General features: G+C 51.6%; 1 protein-coding gene across 6 annotated transcripts in view; it reads right to left on the bottom strand.

The window, feature by feature from the left end:
- The window catches only part of Adgre1 (adhesion G protein-coupled receptor E1), a 39,632-nt gene extending 17,872 nt beyond the window's left edge, over positions 1–21,760 (bottom strand). For 3 of the 6 annotated variants that reach the window (XM_070008399.1, XM_070008401.1, XM_070008404.1), the window contains exons 1-12: positions 21,721–21,760; positions 14,761–14,823; positions 12,703–12,849; positions 11,281–11,436; positions 11,057–11,176; positions 9,630–9,776; positions 8,489–8,626; positions 8,252–8,398; positions 6,133–6,221; positions 4,638–4,718; positions 2,588–2,765; positions 1,342–1,458 (exon numbers count right to left, since the gene is read on the bottom strand). In XM_070008399.1, coding sequence (XP_069864500.1) covers positions 1,342–1,458; positions 2,588–2,765; positions 4,638–4,718; positions 6,133–6,221; positions 8,252–8,398; positions 8,489–8,626; positions 9,630–9,776; positions 11,057–11,176; positions 11,281–11,436; positions 12,703–12,849; positions 14,761–14,823; positions 21,721–21,751 — 1,414 coding nt within the window. In that variant the 5' untranslated portion in view covers positions 21,752–21,760. Of the gene's footprint in view, positions 1–1,341; positions 1,459–2,587; positions 2,766–4,637; positions 4,719–6,132; positions 6,222–8,251; positions 8,399–8,488; positions 8,627–9,629; positions 9,777–11,056; positions 11,177–11,280; positions 11,437–12,702; positions 12,850–14,760; positions 14,824–18,562; positions 18,630–21,720 lie in introns of all 6 variants that reach the window. The other 3 variants (XM_070008400.1, XM_070008403.1, XM_070008405.1) reach the window with 3 other exon arrangements.
- Positions 21,761–24,268: the final 2,508 nt, after the last annotated feature.

The raw sequence follows: 24,268 nt of genomic DNA, 5'->3' as shown, positions 1-24,268 counted from the left end.
CAGACCGGCAGGGCGGCGGGAGGCGCGCGCGCTCAGCAGGCGGCACCTGTGACCACGTACGCATGCGCACATACAAGCGCATGCGCACGTACACACACGCGGGTATGCAGGCATGCGCGCGTGGGCATGCGCACAGGCACACGCATGCCCACATACAGGAACCCACGCATGCGCACATACACACGCACACAGGCATGCCCAGGGACTCATGCAGGTACATACACAGGCATACACAAGAACTCACACACACAGGCACACACAGATACTCACACATAGACACTCACAGGTACTCACGCAGGTGCATGCACAGGTATTTGCACATGCACATACATAGGTACACAGGCATGTGCCTGTCACCCCAGCAACAACTCTGAAGCCTGAAGTCAGAGGTTGTAGCTCAGGGCCCTCTGGGTGGGAAGCCAGACCTCAATCCCACATTTAACCAGCAAAGGGCAGAGCTGGAGGCCTGGCTCTGCAGTGTGGTGCCGGCCTAGTAAGTGTGAGGCCTTGAGCTCAAAGCCTAGGACTGCTCCCTTCTCCAAATAATGTTACACACGGTAAATGTATACAGCTAGTTTGTGTGTGTGTCTATTTTTTTTTAATAGAGGAATAACAGGCCTGGTGCTGGTGGCTCAAGCCTGTAATCCCTGCTACTCAGGAAGCTGTGATCTGAGGATTGACGTTCAAAGCCAGCTCAGGCAGGAAAGTCCGTGAGACTCTTAATCTCCAATTAACCACCAAAAAGTCAAAAATGGAATTGTGGCTCAAGAGGTAGGCCATCATCCTTGAGCAACAAAAACTAGGGACAGTGCCCAGGTCCTGAGTTCAAGCCCCAAGACCTATATATCTTAAAGCATACACTTAATATATCTTAAAAGCTTTTTTTTTTTTTTTTTTGGCTTCATGAAGCAGGCTCTTTCCATGTAACTGCATCATAGTGACCTCACTATGGAACCAGGCTTGGCCTCAAACTCAGGCTCCTCCAGCCTTGACCTCCTGTATGCTGGGATTACAGGCTTGCCCCACCATCTCTGACTTAAATGTATTTTAAATATATTAAAAATTACAAGTGAGCTATTTTGTCTCCTTTTTTTGTACCAAGTCTTTGAAATACAGTATATATTACATACTGACCAACCCATTTGAGCCTGGTTGAATTTCAGTAGCCAATTAGGGCCAATGGCTACATGAGATCAGGAAGCAAAGGTGCTGATTTCCCTGGCATATAGCTAGTTCTTAGAGGGCCTGGGCCTCTTCTGTCCCCATCCCCCCTCCTTATGAATTCTCAGCCACCTGGACACTTAGACACAACCCAGAGGTTCTCAGGAGCAGCCCCCTTACCTGTAGGCCCTGATTCTTCAATGGTGGAGCACCCGATCTTTATCCCATCACCTTTGGCTTTCAGCTGAATGGACATATCCCTGTTACATTCCTCATTGATAATTCTGCTCTCTATATCTGAAGAGACAAAGGCGTGAGTTCTGCATGAGGTCATTCCCCCAAATAGGTCCCCTATTTGCTTTCTGTTCAAGAAAGATTACAACCTAAGCCACAGATGCAAGCAAAGAACAAACGAAGGGCCAATTCCATTGTAAAGAAGAATGATGAATCCCCTTAGTGAATGATGGGGGAGATGCCAGCACCAGACAGTAAGAGGTCTAGGTGGGGTTGGAAAAGGGAGCCTCCCATCTTAGGGGGTACAGAGGATGGGGTGACTGCTGCTGTCTGGATCTGAGATGTCTCTCAAGTCTTGGGGGCTCTGTCCCCCATCCCAGGACACTAGTGGGAGGTGGTGAAAGTTAGAGGAGATGGGACGTTGGGAAGACGTGACGTCATCGTGGGGAGCAGGCTTTGGAAAGGGGATTTTTGAGACTCACTAAATACATAAGACTCCTAAGAGCTGAGCTGCTCACTACTGGTGGAAGTTCACGTGAGCATTCCTGGCTCATGCTTGTGAGCCTAGCTCCTCAGGAGGCTGAGATCTGAGCACCAAGGTTCCATGCCAGCCTGGGCAAGAGAGTCCATGAGACTCTTACCTCCAATGAACCAAGAGAAAACTGGAAGTGGAGCTGTGGCTCCTTTGGTAGAGCGCCAACCCTGAGCCAAAAAGCTAAGCTTAGGCCTTGAGTTCAAGCCCCAGGACTGGCACCATAAAAAGTAGGAAATGTCATTCATGCAATTAGACCTGTGTTGTGTGAATGTGGGACTTGTTTATTTATTTTTATTTATTTTTGGTGCCAGTCCTGGGGCTTAAACTCAAGGCCCAGGAACTGTCCTTGAGCTTTGTTGCTCAAAGCTAGCGCTCTACCACTTGAGCCACAGCTCCACGTCCAGCTTTTTGCTAGTTAATTGGAGATGAGAGTCTCACGGATTTTCCTGCCTGGCTTGGCTTGGAACCACGATCCTCAGACCTCAGCCTCCAGACTAGCTTGGACTCTAGGTGTGAGCTACGGCACCAGGCAGAAGACGGGATTTTGGCGTAGTGGTGTTAGATGTTGGGGTTGCGGGGAAGCTACAGGTAGTGCCATGGACTAGATCAGCCCTCAGAAGGGGCCTGCAGGCCTGGCCTTGCCCTGATGGCTGTTACCCAGGTACTCTGTCTGGATGGTCTGACTGTTGTTTGCAGACGGGGTCAGGAGGGAAGCCAAGGTACTGCTCTCCACGCTGGCCAGGAGCACACTGGCCAGGGCCGACACCTCGGGCTGGCTGAGGTTCCTCCACATGGGGCTTTCCTGGAGCACTGAGCTGAAGCTCTCAACCTGACTCTGCAAGAAAAGGCAGTGAGGCCTAGAGACGCCTTTCAGAGCAGAACAACCACCTCCTGGGAAAGAAAAGGGGCAACAGACACCAGGTAGGGTCAGCGCAGACTGCAGAGACAGCCGGGGAGTGGCAGAGAATCCTTCCCAGCTATTCCTTAGACAAGGGATTAATATTCATCACAGTGAATACTAATTGTCAATGAAGCATATTTAACATGAATGACCATTAGGGCTTATTACCCATATTTATTATATCAATCAGTCATCAGATCAACTGTTAGACTAATGAACTGCATTATATCAATGAATCACATCAATTATATTATTAATCATATTATTAATTATATCTAATTGGATGATTAATTATTACTTGTGATGAATTATACCCAACATCAAGTAGTTAATTGTTCATTCTATTTAAAAAACTTGTTTCTTTTAATGTTTTATTGTGATTATAAAGGTGATGTACAGACATGTTACAGCTATAGAAGCCAGGTAAAGAGTACATTTCTGTTTGGACAATGTCCCCCCTTCCCTTGCTCTGTCCCAGGTTTTCCCTCCCACCCCCACCCACAAGTTGTAGAGTTCATCACAATGTCTAGTGAGTACATTAATAATATCAATTGTTAATTAATCATGCTAATTTTTGAAATCCATTAGTGTAATCATGATCGTTTGACTATTAATCGATTAAATCATGATTAATCAATATCAGTACATAAAGAGCTAAAAATATTAAGCCCCAAAAGAACAAATAATCCAACAAATAAAGGCGCAAGTGAACTGGACGGACATTTCCCCCAAAAGAACTACAAATCGCCAACAAATATGAAGTGACATTCCATGTCATCCCAGTCCGATCAGCCATCATCAAAAACACAAACAACAATGAAGTCTAGCTCCCAGGCAGCCTCAGCCTCCTCTGCACTGGGATTATGGGTGTGCACTACCACACTTGGCATCCAGTGATATGACATTCTTGAAGTTACACAATTGCACAGAGAAGGCACAGGTTAGGGGTGTACAGGTATAGGAGGGTCATCTGGGCTTGGGCGTAGTTCAGTGATGGAGCATTCATATAGCAGTGGTGATGCCCTGTGGTCTGTCCCCAAAAGCACAGGGAAGAGGACAGGCCATGTCTGCCCCATGGTTACTCTGCTTGTGTTGCTATTTTCCCAGAAATGTGCACTCCCAAAGCTCAAAAAGTAATTTCACTGTAGGTTCATTTGGAGGAGGGGGGCAGTACCAGAGCTTGAACTCAGAGCCTCACACTTGCTAGGCAGGTGCTTGGACTCCTTCAACCCTGTTTTGTACTAGGTTTGAACTCAGGGCTTTGCACTTCCACTTAGATTTTCCGAGGCTGAGGCTCTACCACCTGGACCACACCTCCAGTTCAAGCTTTTTGCTGGAAAATTGGAGATAAGAATCTTATGGACTTTTCTGCCTGGGCTGGCTTCAAACCTCCAACCTCAGATCTCACCCTCCTGAGTAGTTGGGATGCTGGTTATTTTCGAGATGCTCGCTGCCTGCCTAGTGAATGTCTGGAGAGTGATCAGCCTACTTACACTTCCCCATGAAGCCGAGATGACAGGCAGGCAGCATCAAGCCCAGCTATGTGTCAAGTTTTCTCATGAACTTTTCTGCCCAGGCTGGTCTCAAACCAAGATCCTTCTTATCTCAGCCTCCAAGTAGCCAGGGCTACAGGTGTGAGCCACTGCACCCGACTGGTAGGTACATTTTCATAAATTTTACAACTGCCTAAGTTAAATGCAAACTCACAAGCCAGTCATTCTATAAACAAAAGTTCTCTGTGCCCCCCAGAGCAACGCTAAGATGTGTTCAGCTTAATATGCATGACTGCAGAGGCTCCGGGGTTACCTTCAGGGACATGGCGCCGGTCTTGTTCTCACAGGTGTCATCCAGGATGCTGAAGGTGGCGTTCACAAGTGCACAGAAGACCTGAGCCCCAGAAGGAAAAGCACCTGTGAATCTACTCATCTGTCCCCCAAGTGTGGTACCCACATAGCCAGCCAGCCAGCCAGCCCTGCTCTGAGTTCCTGAATCCCTAAAGTCTCAGGGAATAAACACTCAGCAGATCAACTGAGGAGATGGGTTTCTCTCTCTCTCTCTCTCTTTCTCTCTCTCTCTCTCTCTCTCTCGTTTTTGGTTGTCCTGAGGTTTGAGCTCAGGGCTTTGCATTTGCTAGGCAGGGTTCTGCCATTTGAGCCACACCCAACCACTGGCCACACCCCTTACCACGGAGCCACGCCCATACTGTATGAGCCACACCCCTAGTGTGTAGCCGTGCCCCAGCCACTTAGCCACACCCCTACCGCTTTGGCCACGCCCCCAGACTGAGCCACGCCCACGGCTTGAGTCACACATACCCACCGGAGCCACACCTCTAGGCTAAGCCACACCCCCACAGCTTGGGCCACGCCCCCACCACCTATTGCTGGAACTCTCCACAGCCCTAGACCAACATTTTTCACTAGCAGTTAGGAAGTATGGGAGGGCAGAGGTCGAGGCAAGTTGGTTAACGAATATTAAATAAGAATAAATCTATTATCCCGGCTAATCTGGAGGTGGAGATTAGGAAAATCATGGTTTGAGACCAACCCAGGCAAAAAGTTCTGAAAACGCCATCTTGACAGAAGAAGCCGGAAGCATAAGTCAGAGAATCTCTCAGACTTTTCTGCCTGGGCTGGCCCTGAGCCTCAGTCAGTCCTCCAGATCTCAGTCTCCTGCGTTGCTAGGATGATAAATGTGAGCTACTGAAGCCACGCTTGGGGCATATTCTTTTTCTTTTTTCTGGGTCATGGGGCTTGAACTCTGGGCCTGGGCGCTGTCCCTCAGCTCTTCAGCTCAAGGCTAGCACTCTACCACTTGAGCCACAGCGCCACTTCCAGCTTTTTTCTTTTTGCTTATGTGGTGCTGAGGAATCGAACCCAGGGTCTCATGCATGCAAGGCAAGCGCTCTACCACTGAGCCACCTTCCCAGCCCAGGGGAATATTCTTGAGAAGAAAGATTGTGTCCTTTACTTCCTCCTCTCTGCCCATTCTCTGGGATGCAGATGTGATATCCAGAGCTAGAGCAGCCATCTTGGGCCACAAAGTGAGACTTCATAGAGGAGAAGGAGGAGAAGGAACAGGATCTAGTTGCAGCCATATTATTCTTGCTCTTTTGTTATTATTGTTCACTTTGCGAAGATTGAAGAAAGCAGCACCCTCAGTGGAGCTATGGCCGTAAGTGAAAAAGCTCAGGGATAGCACCCGGGCCCTGAGTTCAAGATCCATGACCCACAAAGGAAAAACAAAAAAAAAGTAGGTTCACAGAAAACCTCAAGAACTAAGAATCCTCAACAATACTCACATGTTGAGGTTTTGCAGCCGTCCCCGCTTGGCACTGCTGGACCTGCTCATTGTCAGGAATCATGTCCTCCCTACACTTAAAGGGAACCCCTAGAGAGAAAAGCAGAGCAGTCATGTCAGTCTCCAAGACAGGATGACAGGGTGAGTTGAGCTGAGCACCGGCGGCTCACACCTGCCATCCTAGCTACTCAGGAGGCTGAGATCTGAGGATCGTGGTTCAAAGGCTGCCTGGGAAGACAAAGAGAGACTCCTAGCTCCAATGAACCACCAGAAAAAAAAAAGCAGAGGTGGAACTATGGCTCAGGTGGTAAAGCACCAGCCTTGAAAGCAAGAGTGTGAGGCCCTGACTTTAAGCCCTAATATGATTGCCAAAAGAAAAAGACAAGGTAATCGGAGTTCATTACCCCACTGCTTAGAACCTGCAGTGCAGCTACAGCACAGGGCAGGAAGGCTAAGCGGCTGGATTTCAAGATGACACTTCGATGCACATACTCAGTCTGGGTAGGGGGCCCTAGGGAAGTACTTTGTAAAAGAGGGGGGCTAATAAATATGAATTCCAAGCCATTTTTTTTTCTGAGGAGACAAAAGGGTAAGTTGGAGGTCAGGAGCCCTCAGGAAAAACGAAGCCATTCTCACACACACTGGTTCCGCTATTATACATTTCAGTCCGATATATGTTAATGTATCCAAATATGTATTATTTCAAAATTTCAGTGTGTGGGGATGGGAGGGAAAAACTGAGAGAGAGCAACGGGGTGACATTGTCCAAAAAGAAATAGACTCATGCTGGGCCCTGGTGGCTCACGCCTCTCATCCTAGCTACTCAGGAGGCTGAGATCGGAGGATAGCAGTTCAAAGCCAGCCCAGGCAGGAAAGTCTGTGAGACTCTTATCTCCAATTAATCATGGGAAAAGCGGAGGTGGAGCTGTGGCTCAAAGTGGTAGAATGCTAGCCTTGAGCAAAAGAGCTCAGGGACAGCACCCAGGCTCTGAGTTCAAGCCCCAGGGCTGATAAAGGGAGGGGGGAGGTACTCATTACCTGGCTTAAGTAACTGTAACCCCTCTGTACACCATCTTTACAATAACATTAACAATTATAAAACATATTTTTTTGTCAAGTTCTCAGGCTTGAACTCTGGGCCTGCACAAGGCTAGCACTCTACCACTTGAGCCACAGCTCCATTTCCAGCTTTTTTCTGATTAGTTGTTAGAGATAAGAGTCTCATGGACTTTCCAACATAGGCTGGCTTCCAACAACGATCCTCAGGTCTCAGTTTCCTGAGTAGCGAGGATCACAGGTGTGAGCCACATGTGACTGGCAAAATTTTAAAACTACCACAGTTCTCTATTGGTGTGTGTGTGCGTGTGTGTGTGTGTGTGTGTGTGTGTGTGTGTGTGGTGTGTGTGTGTGCCGGTACTAGGGCTTGAACTCATGGCTTGGGCGCTTTCCCTGAGCTTTTACTTTCAACATTAGAACCAGTGCCTGGCTTCTATTATTCTTGAAGAAGAAAAAAGACAAATGTTTTGATCTGGCACCCAAGACCCTGAAAAATCTGAGTTCTGCCCACATCGCCAAAGCCATCTGAGGCTGCTTCTCCCTTGTCATTCTGTGTGAAGCCTCCGTACCTTTGCACATGCTATTACCAGGAAGAGCACGGTCTTTTGCTCTTCATCTGAATCATTCCCACCCTTCCTCCTTCAAGTTTCAACCTAAAAACCTCAGTTTCTCGAAGCATATTTCTCAGCACGTTCTTCAGTTCAGAGTTGCTATGGTGTTACAACTGTGGCTCCCACTGTGGTCATTATTAGTGAGTGGGCTGTGCTCTGTGGATCCTTCCATAGAAAGGCACCAATATGCCTGTCATATTCACGATTGGGGGGGGTAGATGCCGGGGGAGGGGCTGCTAAGTTACTTAATGGTTGGTCTATAGACTATTGAATGAGTAGAGGGAAGAAGGGGGAAAGGAAAGAAGGAAGGAAGGGAAGAGAAGGGGAAAGAAGGAGGGAGGGAGAAAAAGAAGGGGGAAAAAGGAAGAGAAATAGATGAAAGAAGGAAGGGGAAGGGGAAAGGGAAGGAGAAGGGGGAGTTTGAAGCCACATATCCCCTCACGAGAGTGTTACTTTCACAGCTGAAGTTGCCATGCGCCTGGGAGCCTCCTGGGTTGGCCCGGAAGCCCACGCGACAGCCACAACGGTAAGAGCCCAGGGCATTGGCACAGACAGAATTGGGGCCACATAACTCTGGGTCTTGGGAGCATTCATCAATATCTGCAACGAAGTCAGATAGACCAGAAAGTCAGAGGAACGGTGGGAAACCTCTCCCCTGTCCCCCGCCCTGTGCGGCTGGACCCTGCCCACCTGTGCATTGCACCTCTTGGTCTGTGAAGTTCGGTGGTCCACTGCTCGGTGTGAAGCCAGCGTGACAGGTGCAGAAGTGACCCCTGGGGGTGTTGGTGCAGGTTGCGTTCGCAGGACACCTGTCACACCTGTCTATGTCTGTAGGGCAGTGGGGAGGGGGAAGGTTGGTTGGAGCCTGTTGGTGACTCCTCTGTAGTTAATGGTGTGGCTGACAAGAGTATGGCTGGGGATATTCAGAGGTCCGATTGCCCTGGTACAAGCCTAGACAGTACCGATCCATCACTTGTCATTGCCATGATGCACATAAAACATATGTTTATGGTAAAACCAAAACATATAAGGGGATGGTTTTCAAGTGTGACCAATAGGGTGCAGTGTAACGAATGATCCCTGTGAGTGACCAATAGGATGCAGTGTAAGGAATGATCCCTGTGAGTGACCAATAGGGTGCAGTGTAAGGAATGGTCCCTGAGCGTGACCAATAGGATGCAGTGTAAGGAATGATCCCTGTGAGTGACCAATAGGGTGCAGTGTAAGGAATGGTCCCTGAGCGTGACCAATAGGATGCAGTGTAAGGAATGATCCCTGTGAATGACCAATAGGGTGCAGTGTAGGGAATGATCCCTGAGCATGACCAATAGGGTACAGTGTAAAGAATGGTCCCTGAGCATGACCAATAGGATGCAGTGTAAGGAATGATCCCTGTGAGTGACCAATAGGGTGCAGTGTACAGAATGGCCCTGAGCGTGACCAATAGGGTGCAGTATAAGGAATGGTCCCTGAGCATGACCAATAGGGTTCAGTGTAGGGAATGGTCCCTGTGAATGACCAATAGGGTTCAGTGTAGGGAATGATCCCTGTGAGTGACCAATAGGGTGCAGTGTAAGGAAAGGTCTGAGACTGCTTACTTCTCCCTCTGGAAATCTTACTTCTTTGGAAGCCAGCAATGAGGCAGTGGGAAAGCCCGAGCCACCTTGTGGAGAAGCTGCTGTGAGGAGAGCTTGGAGTGACGGCAGCAGGTCCGGCTGCTGGCCGGCCGTGTGAGCATGGCCGGTGTGAACCTACGAGCCCTAGCCCAGTGCTTCCCTGGCGTGTCTGCAAGCCCAGCCCTCCCTGGCCGCTGCTGGGCCTGTCCACCCACCTTCACACTCGTTCCCCGGGTCCTGGGTGCTCCGCTGCCCGCTGCCCAGCTCCTGGCCTGAGGAGCACAAGCACACGTAGCTCCCGGGGATGTTGTAGCAGGCGGCAGACGGGGGGCAGGTTCCGGGATCCGCACACTCGTCCACATCTGAGGAGGAGCAGACACAAAACCCCGACACCACACCTCCCCTTCCTCCTGAGCAGGTGGGGGGACACTTCCCAGCCCCCACCCCTGAAGTTCGCCACCTCCAAGAGGGTAAATTCTGGCCCCACATACGGAAGCCCAAAGATGATCAGTTTGCAAAAAAAAAAAATGGCTTCAGGAAACAAACAAAAAGCAAAACAAAACAAAACTACCATTTTGGGACACTGGTGGCTCACACCTGTCACCCCAGTTACTCAGGAGGCTGAGGTCTGAGGCTCGTGGTTCGAAGCCATCCTGGGCAGAAAAGTACATGAGACTTATCTCCAGGTAACCACCCCAAAACTGGAAGTGGTGGAGCTGTGGCTCAAAGAAGCTCAGGACAGTGCCCAGACCCTGAGTTCAAGCCCCAGGATTAGGAACAAAAAAAAGGCCTCACACCATGGGCCATGTCCTAGTACAGGAGCCTGGTCTCTGCGCCCTACTGCAGGTGGCTCTCTGGCTGTGTCACCAAGTGACAGCTGTCACATTGGGATCTCAAGGGACTTGGGGGCTTCGGTTGTCACTGTTGGGGCCTCTTGTCTCTGCCTGGAGCTATCTAAAGAAGGAAGACTCTGCTTAGTAAGGAAGTGGCTGTCGAGCATGGGCTCTTGCCTGACTCCAACACCAGGAGGGAAGAGAAGGGGAGGAGGAGGAAAGGGAAGAGGAGGAGCAGGAAGAAGGAGGAGGAGGAAGGAAGAGGAAGGAGGAGGAGGAGGAGGAGGGAGGAGAGAGGGAGAGGGAGGGAGGGAGAGAGGGGTGGTGTCTTTCCTGTGCATTGCAGGACATTTATTGATGTCTCTGGCCTCTACCTACTAGATGCCTCCAGAACACAGCTCCTTCACCTACCACCTGTGTGACCATCAAAACTCTGTCTGCATGGTGTCAGTGTCCCATGGGATCAACCACTCTGGAGATGAGATCCTAGTGACTCTCAGGACAGCCTGGACCCCTGCTGCCTCGATACAGTCCCTCAGTTCAACCCTGCTCTCTCCCCTCCCAGCTGTGTACCCTGGGAAAAGTCACTTCCCCTCTCTGAACTCCAGTTGGCCCTGCAGTAAGAGCCCTGGTCCCTTGCTCAAGGAGGTGGTGACCGAGTTGAGCTTTGTTGAGGAAGTACAAGTTGGGGGATGTAACTGGGTGTGTGTGTGTGTGTGTGTGTGTGTGTGTGTGTGTGCAAGGCCCTGAGCCCCATACCTGGAGCCACCAAAACGCCTCAGAAACAAGTGACAAGCACACTGCCATACCTTCGCAAGCGGAGCCCCTGGCGATGAACCCAGCCTGACAGATGCACCTGTAGCTGCCCATGGTGTTGGTGCAGTGTGCGTGCTCATGGCAGATCCTGCTGGCCAGGCACTCGTCAATGTCTGGGGGGGTGAGAGACAGTGAACAAGCCATGTCTGCAGATGCCACGTGCCTCCCTGGGCCACTTGTCTCCCAGGTTCCACACTGGGGAGCCCCGAAGCATTACCTGCACAGGCGAAGGTGCCGGGTTTCCCTGGTGCCCAGTTGTTCCCGGTGGGAGACGAGAAGCCAGAAACACAGCTGCAAGTGTATCTCCCCAAAAGGTTGGAGCATGTGGAGTGAGGGCCACAGGGATTTGGGCTTTCCGCGCACTCATTGATATCTGCACAGACATGGGGGGGAGCACAAGAGGGTGGCTCACGCCTGTAATCCCACCTACTCAGAAGGCTGGGATCTGAGAACTGTGGCTCAAAGCCAACCCAGACAGGAAAGTCCATGAGACTCTTGTCTCCAATGCACTACCAAAAAAAGCCAGAAGTGGAAGTGTGGTTCAAGTGGTAGAGCACCAGCCTTGAGTGAAAAATCTCAGGGACAGCACCTGGGCCCTGAGTTCAAGCTCCAACACTGGCCCCCACACACACAGTCCTGGTGGCAGATTGGGTTTTTCCCAAGATGGTTGAAACATCATCCCCCAGCCACGCACTCCCCACTCAGTGTGATCTTGTGTCCCTCAAGCAAGCGGCGGCAGGTGTACACCTCCCCTGGAGTGCCAGCCTGCTTGCAACCAGGGTAGAAATGAGGCTAGGAAATTAAGATGCCGTGCCAGGCCATGAGAACACCACACACTTCTGCTGAGCTCTCCTGACACGCTCAGTCCAGGAGCGCTGCTGCCATGCTGAGAGGAAGCTCAACCACCTGCAGACTTTCAGTGACCAGGAATTAGGAAAACAAAGTGGAGGGAAGAAAAGATTGTGTATGGTACATCTGTGGGTAGATGATGGATGGATGGGTGGATGGATGGGTGGATGATGGATGGATGGATGGATGAGTGGATGATGGATGGATGGGTGGATGACGGATGGGTAGATGGGTGGATGGATAGATAGTAGATGGGTGGATGGAGGGATGAGTGGGCAGATAATGGATAAGTGAATGGATAAGTGGATGGTAGATGTGCGGATGGATGGATGATGGATAGGTAGATGGATGGATGGATGGTGAGTGGGTGGATGGATATAGATAATGAATTGTATGGATGCAGGATAAATGAATAGAGGAATGAATGACTGGCTGGTGGATAGATGGATTATTGGATGACTGGGAAGATAGGTGGATGGATGGATGATGGGTGGACAGATGGATAGATGGATGGATGGATGAGTGCATAGATGAATAGATGGTAGATGGATCGTGGATAGATGTACACATGGAATGAATTGCTAGATGGATGGGTAGATGGATATATGGATGGACGGATCCAAGGATAGATGGATAGATGAGCAGATGGATGGTGGATGGATATATTGGTGGATAGATAGACGGATGAACATGAAGGAAAGGAGGGAATGGGTAGTCCCTCCATCCACTACCCAGCCCCGTGGCACCGGTTCCCCCATCCAATGCTGGAGCTGAGCGGCCGCGAGCTCACCGTCACACTTCACCTGTGGGTCACTGAAGTTGTGCTGTCCATTACTGGGCCGGAAGCCTCGTTTGCAGGTGCAGAAGTAACTGCCCACGGTGTTGACACAGACAGCATAGGCTGGGCATGCAGTGGTGTCCAAACACTCGTTCACATCTAGGCGGCAGCAAAGGGTGTTCGTGTGGGGTTGGGGGGGGAAAGATACTACCAGGGAACAGCAGAAAGGGCAGAGGGGGCGGTGATGGAAGACAAAACAGAAGTTCTATACCCCATGTCCTGGACAGGGGTTTTTTATAAGGTAATAAAGTTGCAGGTTCAGATTTTGGCCTCTCACCAGGGCACAAGATCTGAAGATCACAGGGTTCAAAGCCAGCATTGGCAGGAAAGTCTGTGAAACTCTTAGGTCTACCAAAAAGGCAGAAGCAAAGCTGTGGTTCAAGTAGTGGAGCACCAGATTTGAGCGAAAGAGATGATTAAGAGCGTGAATCCCTGAGGTCAAGCTCCAGCACAAAAGAAATGAAAAGTAAAACAAATACACCTATTTACTTAGTAATATGATAGGAAACTTCATGTGCAAAGCTCCCCAGGCCCCAGGGCACTGAGACATTTGGTCAAATGTTACTCCGGGTGCATCTGCAGGGCTGTCTTAGAGGAGTTGGACAATGAAATAAGTAAATGGAGTAAGGAGCCAGCTGGGTCCAGCATGGATGGTCCCTGTCCTATCCATTGAAGGCCTGAGTAGAAATGGAGCATCAGCTCCTCCTGGGTATCACCATCTTCACATCTTCACATTGGAACCACACCCTCAGCTCTCCCGGTTCTCAGGGCTCAGGGCTCTGATGCGAGAGTGACACTGTCCAGGTCTCCATCTTGCAGACTCATCCTGAAGGTCTTGAGACTTATCAGGCCCTGTCTAATCTTATAAACTCATTATTTCTTCTTCTTCTTCTTCTTCTTCTTCTTCTTCTTCTTCTTCTTCTTCTTCTTCTTCTTCTTCTTCTTCTTCTTCTTCTTCTTCTTCTTCTTCTTTCCTCGTCCTCGTCCTCGTCCTCGTCCTCGTCCTCGTCCTCCTCCTCCTCCTCCTCCTCCTCCTCCTCCTCCTCCTCCTCCTCCTCCTCCTTCTCCTCTTCCTCCTCTTCTCAACCATAGGGCTTGCAACTTGGGTCCTGAGTGCTGTTCCTGAGCTCTTTTGCTGAAGGCTAGTGCATTACCACTTGAGCCACAGCACCACTTCTGGTTTTCTGGTGGTTCATTGGAGATAAGAGTCTCACAGACTTTCCTGCAGGCTGGCTTTGAATTGTGAATCTCAGAACTTGGCCTCCTGAGTAGCTACAGGTGTAAGTGCCCGGCTGACCGTGTTCTTTATAATGCAGTGTGTGTGTGTGTGTGTGTGTGTGTGTGTGTGTGTGTGTGTGTGTGTGTGTGTGTGTGGTCATCTCCACAGACACATCTGAGTGATTGGCAACACTTCAGACACTTCCTTACACACTACAGATTTGACCATGGAACAAAGCACACATAACCACACACACAAACACCTCCCTACTCCCCACACACAGAGCAAGAATGCAGAAGCATGGGAGTTGGTGATAATGGTAAAAATAATAGAGTCCCTGAGTAGGGATTAAATACACAGGAAGTAAAAGAAGGGGAGGTAGAAAGTCTTGTGTGTATGCAGGGTTAGAATGTTCCAATCCTAGGGCATCGCTGGTGCAAAGGCCCTGGGGTAGGATGGAGGAACAGTAATGAGCCTGTATGGCTGGAACAGAAGGAATGAGGGGCAGAGAGGGGGGAGGAGGAGGAGGCAGAGAGGGGATGGGTGGGTTGTGCAGGGCCCTCGGGGCTGCAGCGAGGACTTGGGCTTTACCCTGAGGTTGGTGGGAATTGTGGAGGGCTGTGGGCAGACAGCAGTAATTTGAGGACACAAATGAAACATAATAGCAAGAATCAGAAAAATGAAGTATTCACCCTCCCCCACTCGCGCCTAGAAATCATGTGTTTGTGACTCCACCTCCTGCCCCCTCTCCAGGACAACCAGGTAGACTGGGCAGTCGTCCGCCAGCTTACCCTGTGTCTTTAGTCCCCACGCGAACGGTGTGGTCACTTGCCCGATGTGTGTGCTACTGCATCCTGCAGAGAGAGGAGAGAAAAGCATGATCAAAGCTGGTGTGTGTGTGTGTGTGTGTGTGTGTGTGTGTGTGTGTGTCGGTGTGTGTGTGTGTGTGTGTGTGTGTATCGGTGTGTGTGTGTGTGTGTGTGTCGGTGTGGGCTTGACCTCAGGGCCTGGGAACTGTCCCTGAGCCACTTTTGCTCAAGGCACTCTACTACTTGAGCCACAGCTCCACTTCTGGCCTTTTGCTGGTTCATGAGAGACATGAGTCTCATTGACTTTCCTGCTCAGGCTGGCTTTGAACTGCAGTCCTCAGATCTCAGCCTCCTGAGTAGCTAGGATTTACAGGTGTGAGCCACCAGACCTGGCCTTCCTGTCATTTTTAAACATAAGATAGGTTAGGCTGCCATCTGGTGTCATTGAAGAATTCTGAGTTTAAATTTGTCAGCTGGTAACTCACATGTATAATCTGATTTGCTCAGAACGCTGAGATCCAGAGAATTGCAGTTCAAGGCCAGCCCTGGAAGGAAAGTCCATTCAACTCTCCAATTAGTCAACCCTCCCCCCTCCCCCCCAAAAAAGCCTGAAGTATGGCTCTGGCTCAAGTGGTAGAGTGCTAGCTTTGAGCAAAAGAAGCTCAGGGGCAGTGCTCAGGCCCTGAGTTCAAGCTCCAGGACCAGCAAAAGGAAACAAAAAGAGTGAACTTATCTCTACTGGTTCTGAAGTTGCCTTTGACCTCTATGAGTGAGTGTTCAGTGTCTGATTATCCTTCCACTTCTAACTATAGTTCTGTTTCCGCTTGGCATAGCGGTGATTGAACGCCTCCATTTTCTGCTTATCAGAGAAAAAAAAAGTTCATTTCTCTTTCACTTCTGCAGGGTAGCTTGCTGAGTTCCTTGATTTGAGGCAGGCAGATTTTGCTTCTCAGCTGGGGTGGGGGGGATCATCAGGGCCTTCTCCTCCCCCCCTGTGGGGTTAATGCTGAGATACCTGCCAACCACCTGCTGGGTGTCCTGTGTGTGACAGCAGGCTCTTCTCATGCCACGTGGAGAACTTCTGATGGTTTGACCACACCAGGCCCAGGAGAGAGCCTTTTATTCAGGCTGAGTCTATGCAAGTAGGATTCTGAGAGTCTCCTGGATGTCTGTGTCCCTGTCTCTCCCAAGAATTGGCAAATTTGGGGATGTTGTTTCAGTTGATACATTTTCTCTGTCTGAAGCTTGCCTAATGCAAATACCGGTTTCCATTTATGGTGTTTTGAAGGTTTCTTCATTTTTCTTTTATCTGACTGGGGTTGTTCATGTGTGTGTGTGTGTGTGTGTGTGTGTGTGTGTGTGTGTGTGCGCGCACGCGTGCATGCGTGCACGCATGCCAGTATTGGGGGTTGAATTCAGGGCCTGGGCACTGTCCTGGGCACTGTCCCTGCGTTTTTTTTTTTTTTTTTTTGCTCAAGACTGGTCCTCTACCACTTGAGTCACAGCTCCACTTCCAGCTTTTTGGTATTTTAATTGGAGATAAGAGTCTCACAGACTTTTCTGCGCAGGCTGGCTTCAAACCAGGATCCTCAGATCTCAGCCTCTAGAGTAGCTGGATGACAGGCGTGAGCCACCAGCACCCAGCTTTTACTTTTTCAGAACACCTAGCATCTAATTCAGAAATTCTTCTGTGCGTGTGTGGCCCACCCCTTGGTTTTATGTGCAGATGGCTTAGACCCCATGTGGGGGCTCCATCCCCAAGAAGAGCTCTGCCACCACCTTTCCAAACACCCACAGAGGCGCTGGCACACACCGCTGGCACCCATTACCCACGAAGGAGCTTACAGCGGATGGCTGTAGCTCAAAGGAAGCGCCAAGGCCCGGTACATGCAGGAGGCAACAAGGGAGAGGCTGCTGGTGACTCTCTGACTCCATCTGCGGTGCCACAGCAGCCCACCCCAGCCCCATGCCAGGCTCCACGGTGCTCGCAAGAGGCGTGGAAAAGGGAGGCCTCAGGAATGACTGTGAATGAAGGCAGCTCGACCACTCACTAATCGATGAGCCTCCCCTGAGAAAGAAATCTTTTAATTCAAAACAATCCCCTGTAAGGCAAGTCGGTAAGATAACAAGAAGAAAGCATGCGAGAAAGGCCCAAGTGTGGTCTGTGAACCCCAGTTACTCTGAGATAGGGTGGTCAGGACAAATCCTGGTTCTAGGCAAAAAAGTTAGTAAGATTCCATCTCAACCAGTAAGCCGGGTATGATGGCATATACCTGTGATCCCAGATAGTGGGAGGTATAGGTAATACATAGGTAATAGGCATAGGTAATACAATCCCGGCCTGATGCCGACAGGTACAAAAAGTGAAGCCTTTTTGGAGAGATGAAGCAAAAAGGGTTGGGGTGTGGCACACATGGGAGGGGGCATGGCTCACCCTAGGGGTGTGGTTCATGCAGTAGAGGCGTGGCTTCAGTGCTGGGGATGAGGCTCGAGTCATAGAAGATCTACTTATCTACTGGGGAAAGCCCCAAGTGCGGATCTATGTACTGCCAAGAAACAAAAAGGAAATAGAGGAGATTCTATATTCATTCCATGTTCAGTAAAATAAGGACACCACTTATCATCTGAGTGAGAATGTTAAAAACCAATACCAAAAGAAACATGAAAAAGAACAAAACAGTAAGGACCTAAGAACACCACCAAGGTTTTCTAAAGCACACACTTACACGTGCATTCTGAAAAGTGGGAAGTCTCCCCGAGGGGGACCCAAGAAGAGAGATAAATGACAAAAGATAACAGAGCACAAGAAGAAGGAGGAGGAAGAGGAGGAGGAGGAGGAAGAGGAGGAGGAGGAGGAGGAAGAGGAGGAGGAGGAGGAGGAGGAGCAGGATGAGGAGGAGGAGCAGGAGGAGGAGGAGCAGGAGGAGCAGGAGGAGGAGCAGGAGGAGCAGGAGGAGGAGGAGGAGGAGGAGGAGGAGGAGGAGGAGAAGGAGAAGAAGAAGAAATAAGGGACCATACTGTTTTCTGTATACGGTACCTAAAGATGTCCATATACTACATAGAGAGATGGTCTGTCTGTGATTCCAAACTTCACAGGAGACAAGGCGACACTTAACAACGATGCAGCCATGAAATATTTGGCCCTCTGAGATAGCACCACCACCCACCCTCATCCCCAGCACAATTGGCACCATCACCACGATCGCCTGCAGCAGCAGCAGCAGCACCATCATCCTCATGACCAAGGTCAGCATAATCGCCACCCGTTCTCCTGTTTTATTTATTTGGCAGTACTGGGGATTGAACTCAAGACCTTGCTGGGCAGGTACTTGGCCCCTTGAGCTGTATCTCCAGCCCTTTTTTGCTTTTGTGGCTTTTTTTTCCCAACAGCCTCTTGGACCAGGACTCTTCTATTAAGATTTCCCACGTAGCTGGTATACCCCACCACACCCAGCTTCCTATCGGTGGAAATGGGGTCTCCTGGCCCTCTTTTGCCTGGACTGATCTTGAACCATCCCCCAGCTTTTTCTGCCTTCCGAGTAGCTGGGATTACAGGTGGAAGCCCTTGCATCCAGCTCATCACCAGCCATTATCAAAAGGGGCAGGGATGGCGGGTCCCCACGCCCAGGCTCACATTCATGCATTCAAGGTCCAGAAGTCTTTCATTCCTTCGAAGGAAGCCGCCCCAATCCACAAGCTCCACGAATCCTCACTCCCAACATCCCCACCTCTCATCGCTGACAGAATGCTCAGATTTGACCAGACAGATTCTGGAGTCAGATACCTGTGACAGGCTTCATGGCGTTTGGAGGAGTTCGTTGATCTCTCCGTGCCTCAGTTTACTGCTTTGTCTGGGGAAACAACCAGAACTTGTATACAGCCCCAGAGGACCTATACCCCCTTGGGGTTTTCTCTCTCTCCTTTTGCCATTTTCATTAGCATACATGAATCATATGGGAGGGAGGGAGATATTCATTATGACTTTTTTTTTTGTCAGTCCTGGGGCCTGAACTCTGGGCCTGGGCGCTGTCCCTCAGCTCTTTAGCTCAAGGCTAGCGCTCTACCACTTGAGCCACAGCGCCACTTCTGGCTTTTTCTGCTTATGTGGTGCTGAGGAATTGAACCCAGGGCCTCATGCATGCAAGGCAAGTGCTCTACCACTAAGCCACCTTCCCAGCCCCAACATTTCTTTTGTTGTTGGTGGGGGTGGTTGTGGGGCTTGAACCCTGGGTCTGGGTGCTGTCCCTGAGCTCTTCAGCTCAAGGTGAGTGCTCTACCACTTGAGCCCCAGTGCCACTTCTGGTTTTCTGGTGGTTAAATGGAGATAAGAGTCTCATGGACTTTCCTGCCTGGGCTGGCTTTGAACCATGATCCTCAGATCTCACCCTCCTGAGTAGCTAGGATGACAGGCGTGAGCCACCGGTGCCCGGCTTCATTGTGACATTTCCACACACATGCAATGAGCCCCATCAACCTCAGCCTTCTTGGTATTTTAAAATAATTTCAGCAGGTCTCATTGCTTTATTTTACACACTCATACAAAATACAGGAATCACATTTACCCTCTTTCCCCCTTTCTCCTCCCCTACCATGACCTGGTGGGGTTTTTGTTTTGTTTTGTCAGTTGTGGGGCTTGAATTCAAGGCCAGAGCCCTTTCCTGTCTTTTGCTCAAGGCAAGCACTCTACCACTTGAACCACAACATCTCTTCTGGTTTTCTGGTGGCTCATGGGCCATAAGAGTCTCATGGACTTTCCTTCCCAGACTGGCTTTGAACTTCAATCCTCAGATCTCAGCTTCCTGAGTAGCTAGGATTATAGTTGTGAGCCACCGGCATCCAACTTGTTTTATTTTTCTCTCATTCTTTGTTTTTTTAGTGTATATTAATTGTAGACAAGGTTTTGTCACGGTATTTCGCATGCACATATGTTCTATTAGAATTTAATCCAATTAACCCTGTTGATCGGATTCTCCTCCCCCCCCCCCCCCGTGCCCCCAGCTCTCCCATTGTTCAACAACCTTCAGTGAGTGTCCTTAGCATAGATGTCATGTATTTCTACACGATGGATCTTCCTCTATGCACTGTTCCCCTCCCCCTCCCCTGCTCACCCCAGATAGTCCCCCCCAGTTACAATTTTTCTTATAGAGGGAGACACATGCATGCATGTGTCTTTTTAGGTCTAACTTCTACCAATAAGGCAAAAAAACCAACTGCAGTCTGACTGAGCTTGGTTTATCTCACTTCAGTGAATTGTGCTCCACCCTTTCCTGTAAGTGGGGCCATGTTTTGCTTATCTTTATGGCTGACTGCTATTCCTCGCTACGTGTGTGTGTCATCCATGTCTCCTGAGCCATCGGACACCTTGGCTGACGGTTGTGAGCACAGTGGCGTACGCGCGGCTCTGCGGGTCTTTCCTAGCGGCCTGTCCCGTGCTGCTAGTGCAACCGCCGTGGACAGCAGCACAGAGACGCTTTGAAAGATGAAAGCCGCAGCTTCCTGCACCTCCACCAGCCACTCTTGGACATGTATCCCCAGGACTCTAAAACAGTCCCCCTCCTTACACTTAAACAAATAGTCTAGCCCGGTGCCGGTGGCTCACGCCTGTCATCCTAGCTACTCAGGAGGCTGAGATCTGAGGATCACGGTTCAAAGCCAGCCCGGGCAGGAAAGTCCGTGAGACTCTTATCTCCAATAAACCACCAGAAAACCGGAAGTGGTGCTGTGGCTCGAGTGGTAGAGCGCTCACCTTGAGTGAAGAGCTGAGGGACAGCGCTAGGCCCAGAGTTCAAGCCCTGGGACCAGCAGTGCACACGCATGCGCGTGCGCACACACACACACACACACACACACACACACACACACACACACGGTTTGAATTTCCCTGTATGGCATACAGAATATGGCAGATGAGAAAGGGCAGAGCGCACTGCTGGATGAAGGACAATTGCATGGCTGCCGCCCCCTGACTTCCCCAGCTGCATTCTGTGTGTGTGTGTGCTCACATGTGTGTGTGCTCGTGTGGGCACACGAGAGTGCAATGTGTGTCCATGTGTGTCCCTGTTTGGGTGCATGTGTGCACACGGGTGTGTGAGTGTCTGGGTGTGCATGTCTGCCCAGGTGCCCATGTGTGTGCATCGCCTGTGTATGAACGTGTGTGTGTGTGCGTGTGTGCACGTGCATTGCATGGCACTGGGGTTGCTAGGCCAGAGTTCTGACACTTGAGCCGTGTCCCAGCCCCGGGGTGGTTCTGGTAACTTCTTGCACAGAGCTTATGGACACCTTAAATTCTTCTTCTTCCCTAGCACCCCAGCCTGCCCCAGGCAGCACCCCTGGCTTCACATCCGGCCCCAGCGCTTTGGGATACGGGGTTCTGGGTGTGGGGCTCAGCTCTAGGGCCCCCCTCTGCTCCACCAGTGGCTCAGGGGCCTCCAGCAGCGCCGGTGCAGGGCACAGGGCAGCTTTCGAGTTCACAGGATGATGCTGGGTGCTGGGCTTGGCCATGAATCCCCACGGCTTCCTTTCTGTCTGGCCTGACCTGAGGGCTCTGGGACTCGGTCTGCTCCCGGCTGGATCCTTGTGGGTCACAGACCAGGGTTCAGAAAGCACGCTGCCATGGGCTGGGAAGGTGGCTCAGTGGTAGAATGTTTGCCTCTCATGCATGAAGCCCTGGGTTCAATTCCTCGGTACCACATACACAGAAAAGGCTGGAAGTGGCGCTGTGGCTCAAGTGGTAGAGTGCTAGCCTGGAGCAAAAAGAAGCTCAGGGACAGTGCGCAGGCCCTGAGTTCAAGTCCCAGAAAAGAAAAGATGCTGCCAGACAAACGATCCCTGCAAAAACCCTGAGACACGGGAGCCTCCAGCTCGAAGCCTCCGGGCCTCCCTCTTGTCTCTGTCCTGTCTCTGCCCTGGCTCCCCTGCGCGCCCCCCTCCAATCACACTCACCCCAGAAGAGGAGCAGCCAGAAGCCCCACATCGCAGCTGTGGCTCAAGAAGGGAACTGGGAGGCCTGTGCGCAGAGCTTTTCATCTGGGGGGAGGGCGGGGCCGGGTTGCACAATGGCACTGACGCCAGCCCAGCAAGCCCCCGACTTTCCCCTGCAGCCTGCCTGCCCTGCGCTTCTCTCCCTGCCCTGTCCCCACCACACACACACACACACACACACACACACACACACACACACACACACACACACACACACACACACACACACACACGCACGCATGCTCACCTCACAGACACAGAGGCTGGCAGTGAGTCCTGGGGGCCCAGGGGCCCATCCTGACACAGGGGCCTTTGAAGATGGCCAGTTGGGGGTGAGAGGATCCTGGGGACCCCAGGAAAGGCCAGCTGTTGGGGGGGAAGAGGGAGGAGAATGGAGAACAGCCATTCCAAGCCAGGATGGAGCAAGGATATAGGGTTCTGAGGGTGCCAAGGGCACCTCCCCTGCCCAGAGTGTCCCCCCCCCAACTTGGGACAAGGGGCAGGGGATGAGGCACTGCCCAGGGCTCCCTGGGCCCGGCCCGGCTGGCAGAACTGCACTGATCATTCATGCCTCGGCCGTGCTTTCGGCCCTTTCTGCTTTAGCTTTTCTTGTATGAGGCAGCAGGGGCGGCAGAGGTAGGGGGTAGAGGGGTGGGGGGGGTGGGGGGTAGGGTTGGGGGGAGGGCGATTTTTCAAAACCGGGCTTGTCATTTTGGCCCAGAGCCCACCTGGACCACGATCCTCCTCCCGTGGACACTTCCTTTGCAGCTGAGCTAAGGGACACCTGTCACTGCGTGCAACCTACGTGTTAAGATGAGGGCCTCACTCTCCTCTCCTCCCAGCTATCCTTGAAGCTCGAACCTCCCACTCTCTGCCTCCACTTGAAGCTTGAACCTCCACTGTCTGAAATCCTGCCAGGATTGCAGGCCCGAGCCACCAGGTGCAGCCCTCGCTGTCTCCCCTGACCTCGGCCTCCGCATATGCCCCCCCACCTTCCGCCATGTCCTGCAGGACGAGGCTTGAGTCCCAACGAGGCGGCCTGCTGCCACAGTCAGGGAAACACCCAGAGGGGCTACATGGGGGAGAGGGGAGACATGGAAGGAGGGGGTTATTCTACCCTCCCCCGGTTGGGGGGAGGGCATCTTGGATCCTGGCACCCCAAGACACAAGGTTCCAAATGCCTTCCATCGCAAAGGAAGAGGCGAAGGCTGCTGAGTGTGGTGTGGAGAGACTGAGCAGAGGAACCCGGCAGCCGACCATGGCCTCCTGCACTCCCAGCCCTAGCATTTGAGCCACAGCCCCACTTCCGGTTTTCTGGTGGTTCATTGGAGATCAGAGTCTCACGGGCTCTCCTCCCCAGGCTGGCTTTGAACCGCGATCCTCAGATCTCAGCCTCCTGAGTAGCTGGGATGACAGGCGTGAGCCTCGGTCCCCAGCCAGCGGGGACCGTGGGGAGGTGGACACGGGGGGTGTCTCTGAGGGAGGACCCCCCACTCCCTGCTGGCCCCGCTTCCCATCCACCACGAGAGCCACACATGCTCCCTGCTAGTACTCCCTCCACATCCCCCATCTGACACGGCAGCCACAGGGGAGAGCGAGGAGCGAGGAGGCTGTGTGTCCTCCCTGTCCCCCCCCCACGCTCGCCCCACGAAGGAGTCACAGCGCAGTGCGGGGCTGGAGCTGCGGCTCAGCGCCAGGATGCTCGTCCAGTGACTGAAGCAGTGTCAACACACAACAAAAACACAACCGTTGATTCCAGCCTGGCGTGGTGGCGCACGTCTGTAATCCCAGCCCTCAGGAGGCTGAAGCAGGAGGATCACAGGTTCACGGCCAGCCTAGGCTGCAGAGGAAGACCTGAGGGAGGAAGGGGGGGGCGTTCCTAAAGCAAAATCAACGAATATAAAAGACGCTCGGGGTGCCATCGGGTGAGAGCAGGCCAGAGGCCCCTCCCCCACTGTGGAGTCATGCGGGCGTGGCTGAGAACTGGGGATGCCCGGGGTGAAAGGCTGTCCACACCTAGGGGGAGGGGTGCCCATCAGAGACTCCATGCTCAGGGTGGGGCCCCGGAACCCGCACTCCAACCCCTTTGTCAGCTGCTCGGTGATGAAATGCAGATTCCCAGGTGCCACCAATGAAGGTCATGTGCTCCTGCTTCACTCAGGTAATTGCAGAAGAATATAAGATCTGGTCACAGAGACGCCCTGACAGGCCAGAAAGGGGGTGACTATGACCCCCAGAGCCAGACCCCTGGCCTGCTCATTTCTAGCTAAGCTATAATCCCAGCTACTCAGGAGACTGAGATCTGAGGGTTGTGATTCCAACAAAGGCAGCTCAGGAAGGAAAGTCTGAGAGACTCTTAGCTCCACTTAGCCACCCAAAAGCCAGAGATGGAGCTGTGGCTCAACTAGTTGAGCAAAAAGGCTCAGAGGTAGTTCCCAGGCCGTGAGTTCAAGCCCCAGGACTGACACATGTGCATTCCCGTATACACACACACACACACACACACACA

This window comes from Dipodomys merriami, unplaced genomic scaffold (assembly GCF_024711535.1).
Source record: "Dipodomys merriami isolate MVZ:Mamm:240054 unplaced genomic scaffold, mDipMer1.0.p SCAF_70, whole genome shotgun sequence".
Taxonomy (NCBI): Eukaryota; Metazoa; Chordata; class Mammalia; order Rodentia; family Heteromyidae; genus Dipodomys; species Dipodomys merriami.
Note: the sequence above shows the minus strand (reverse complement) of the source record. Positions and strands in the feature narration are given on the sequence as shown.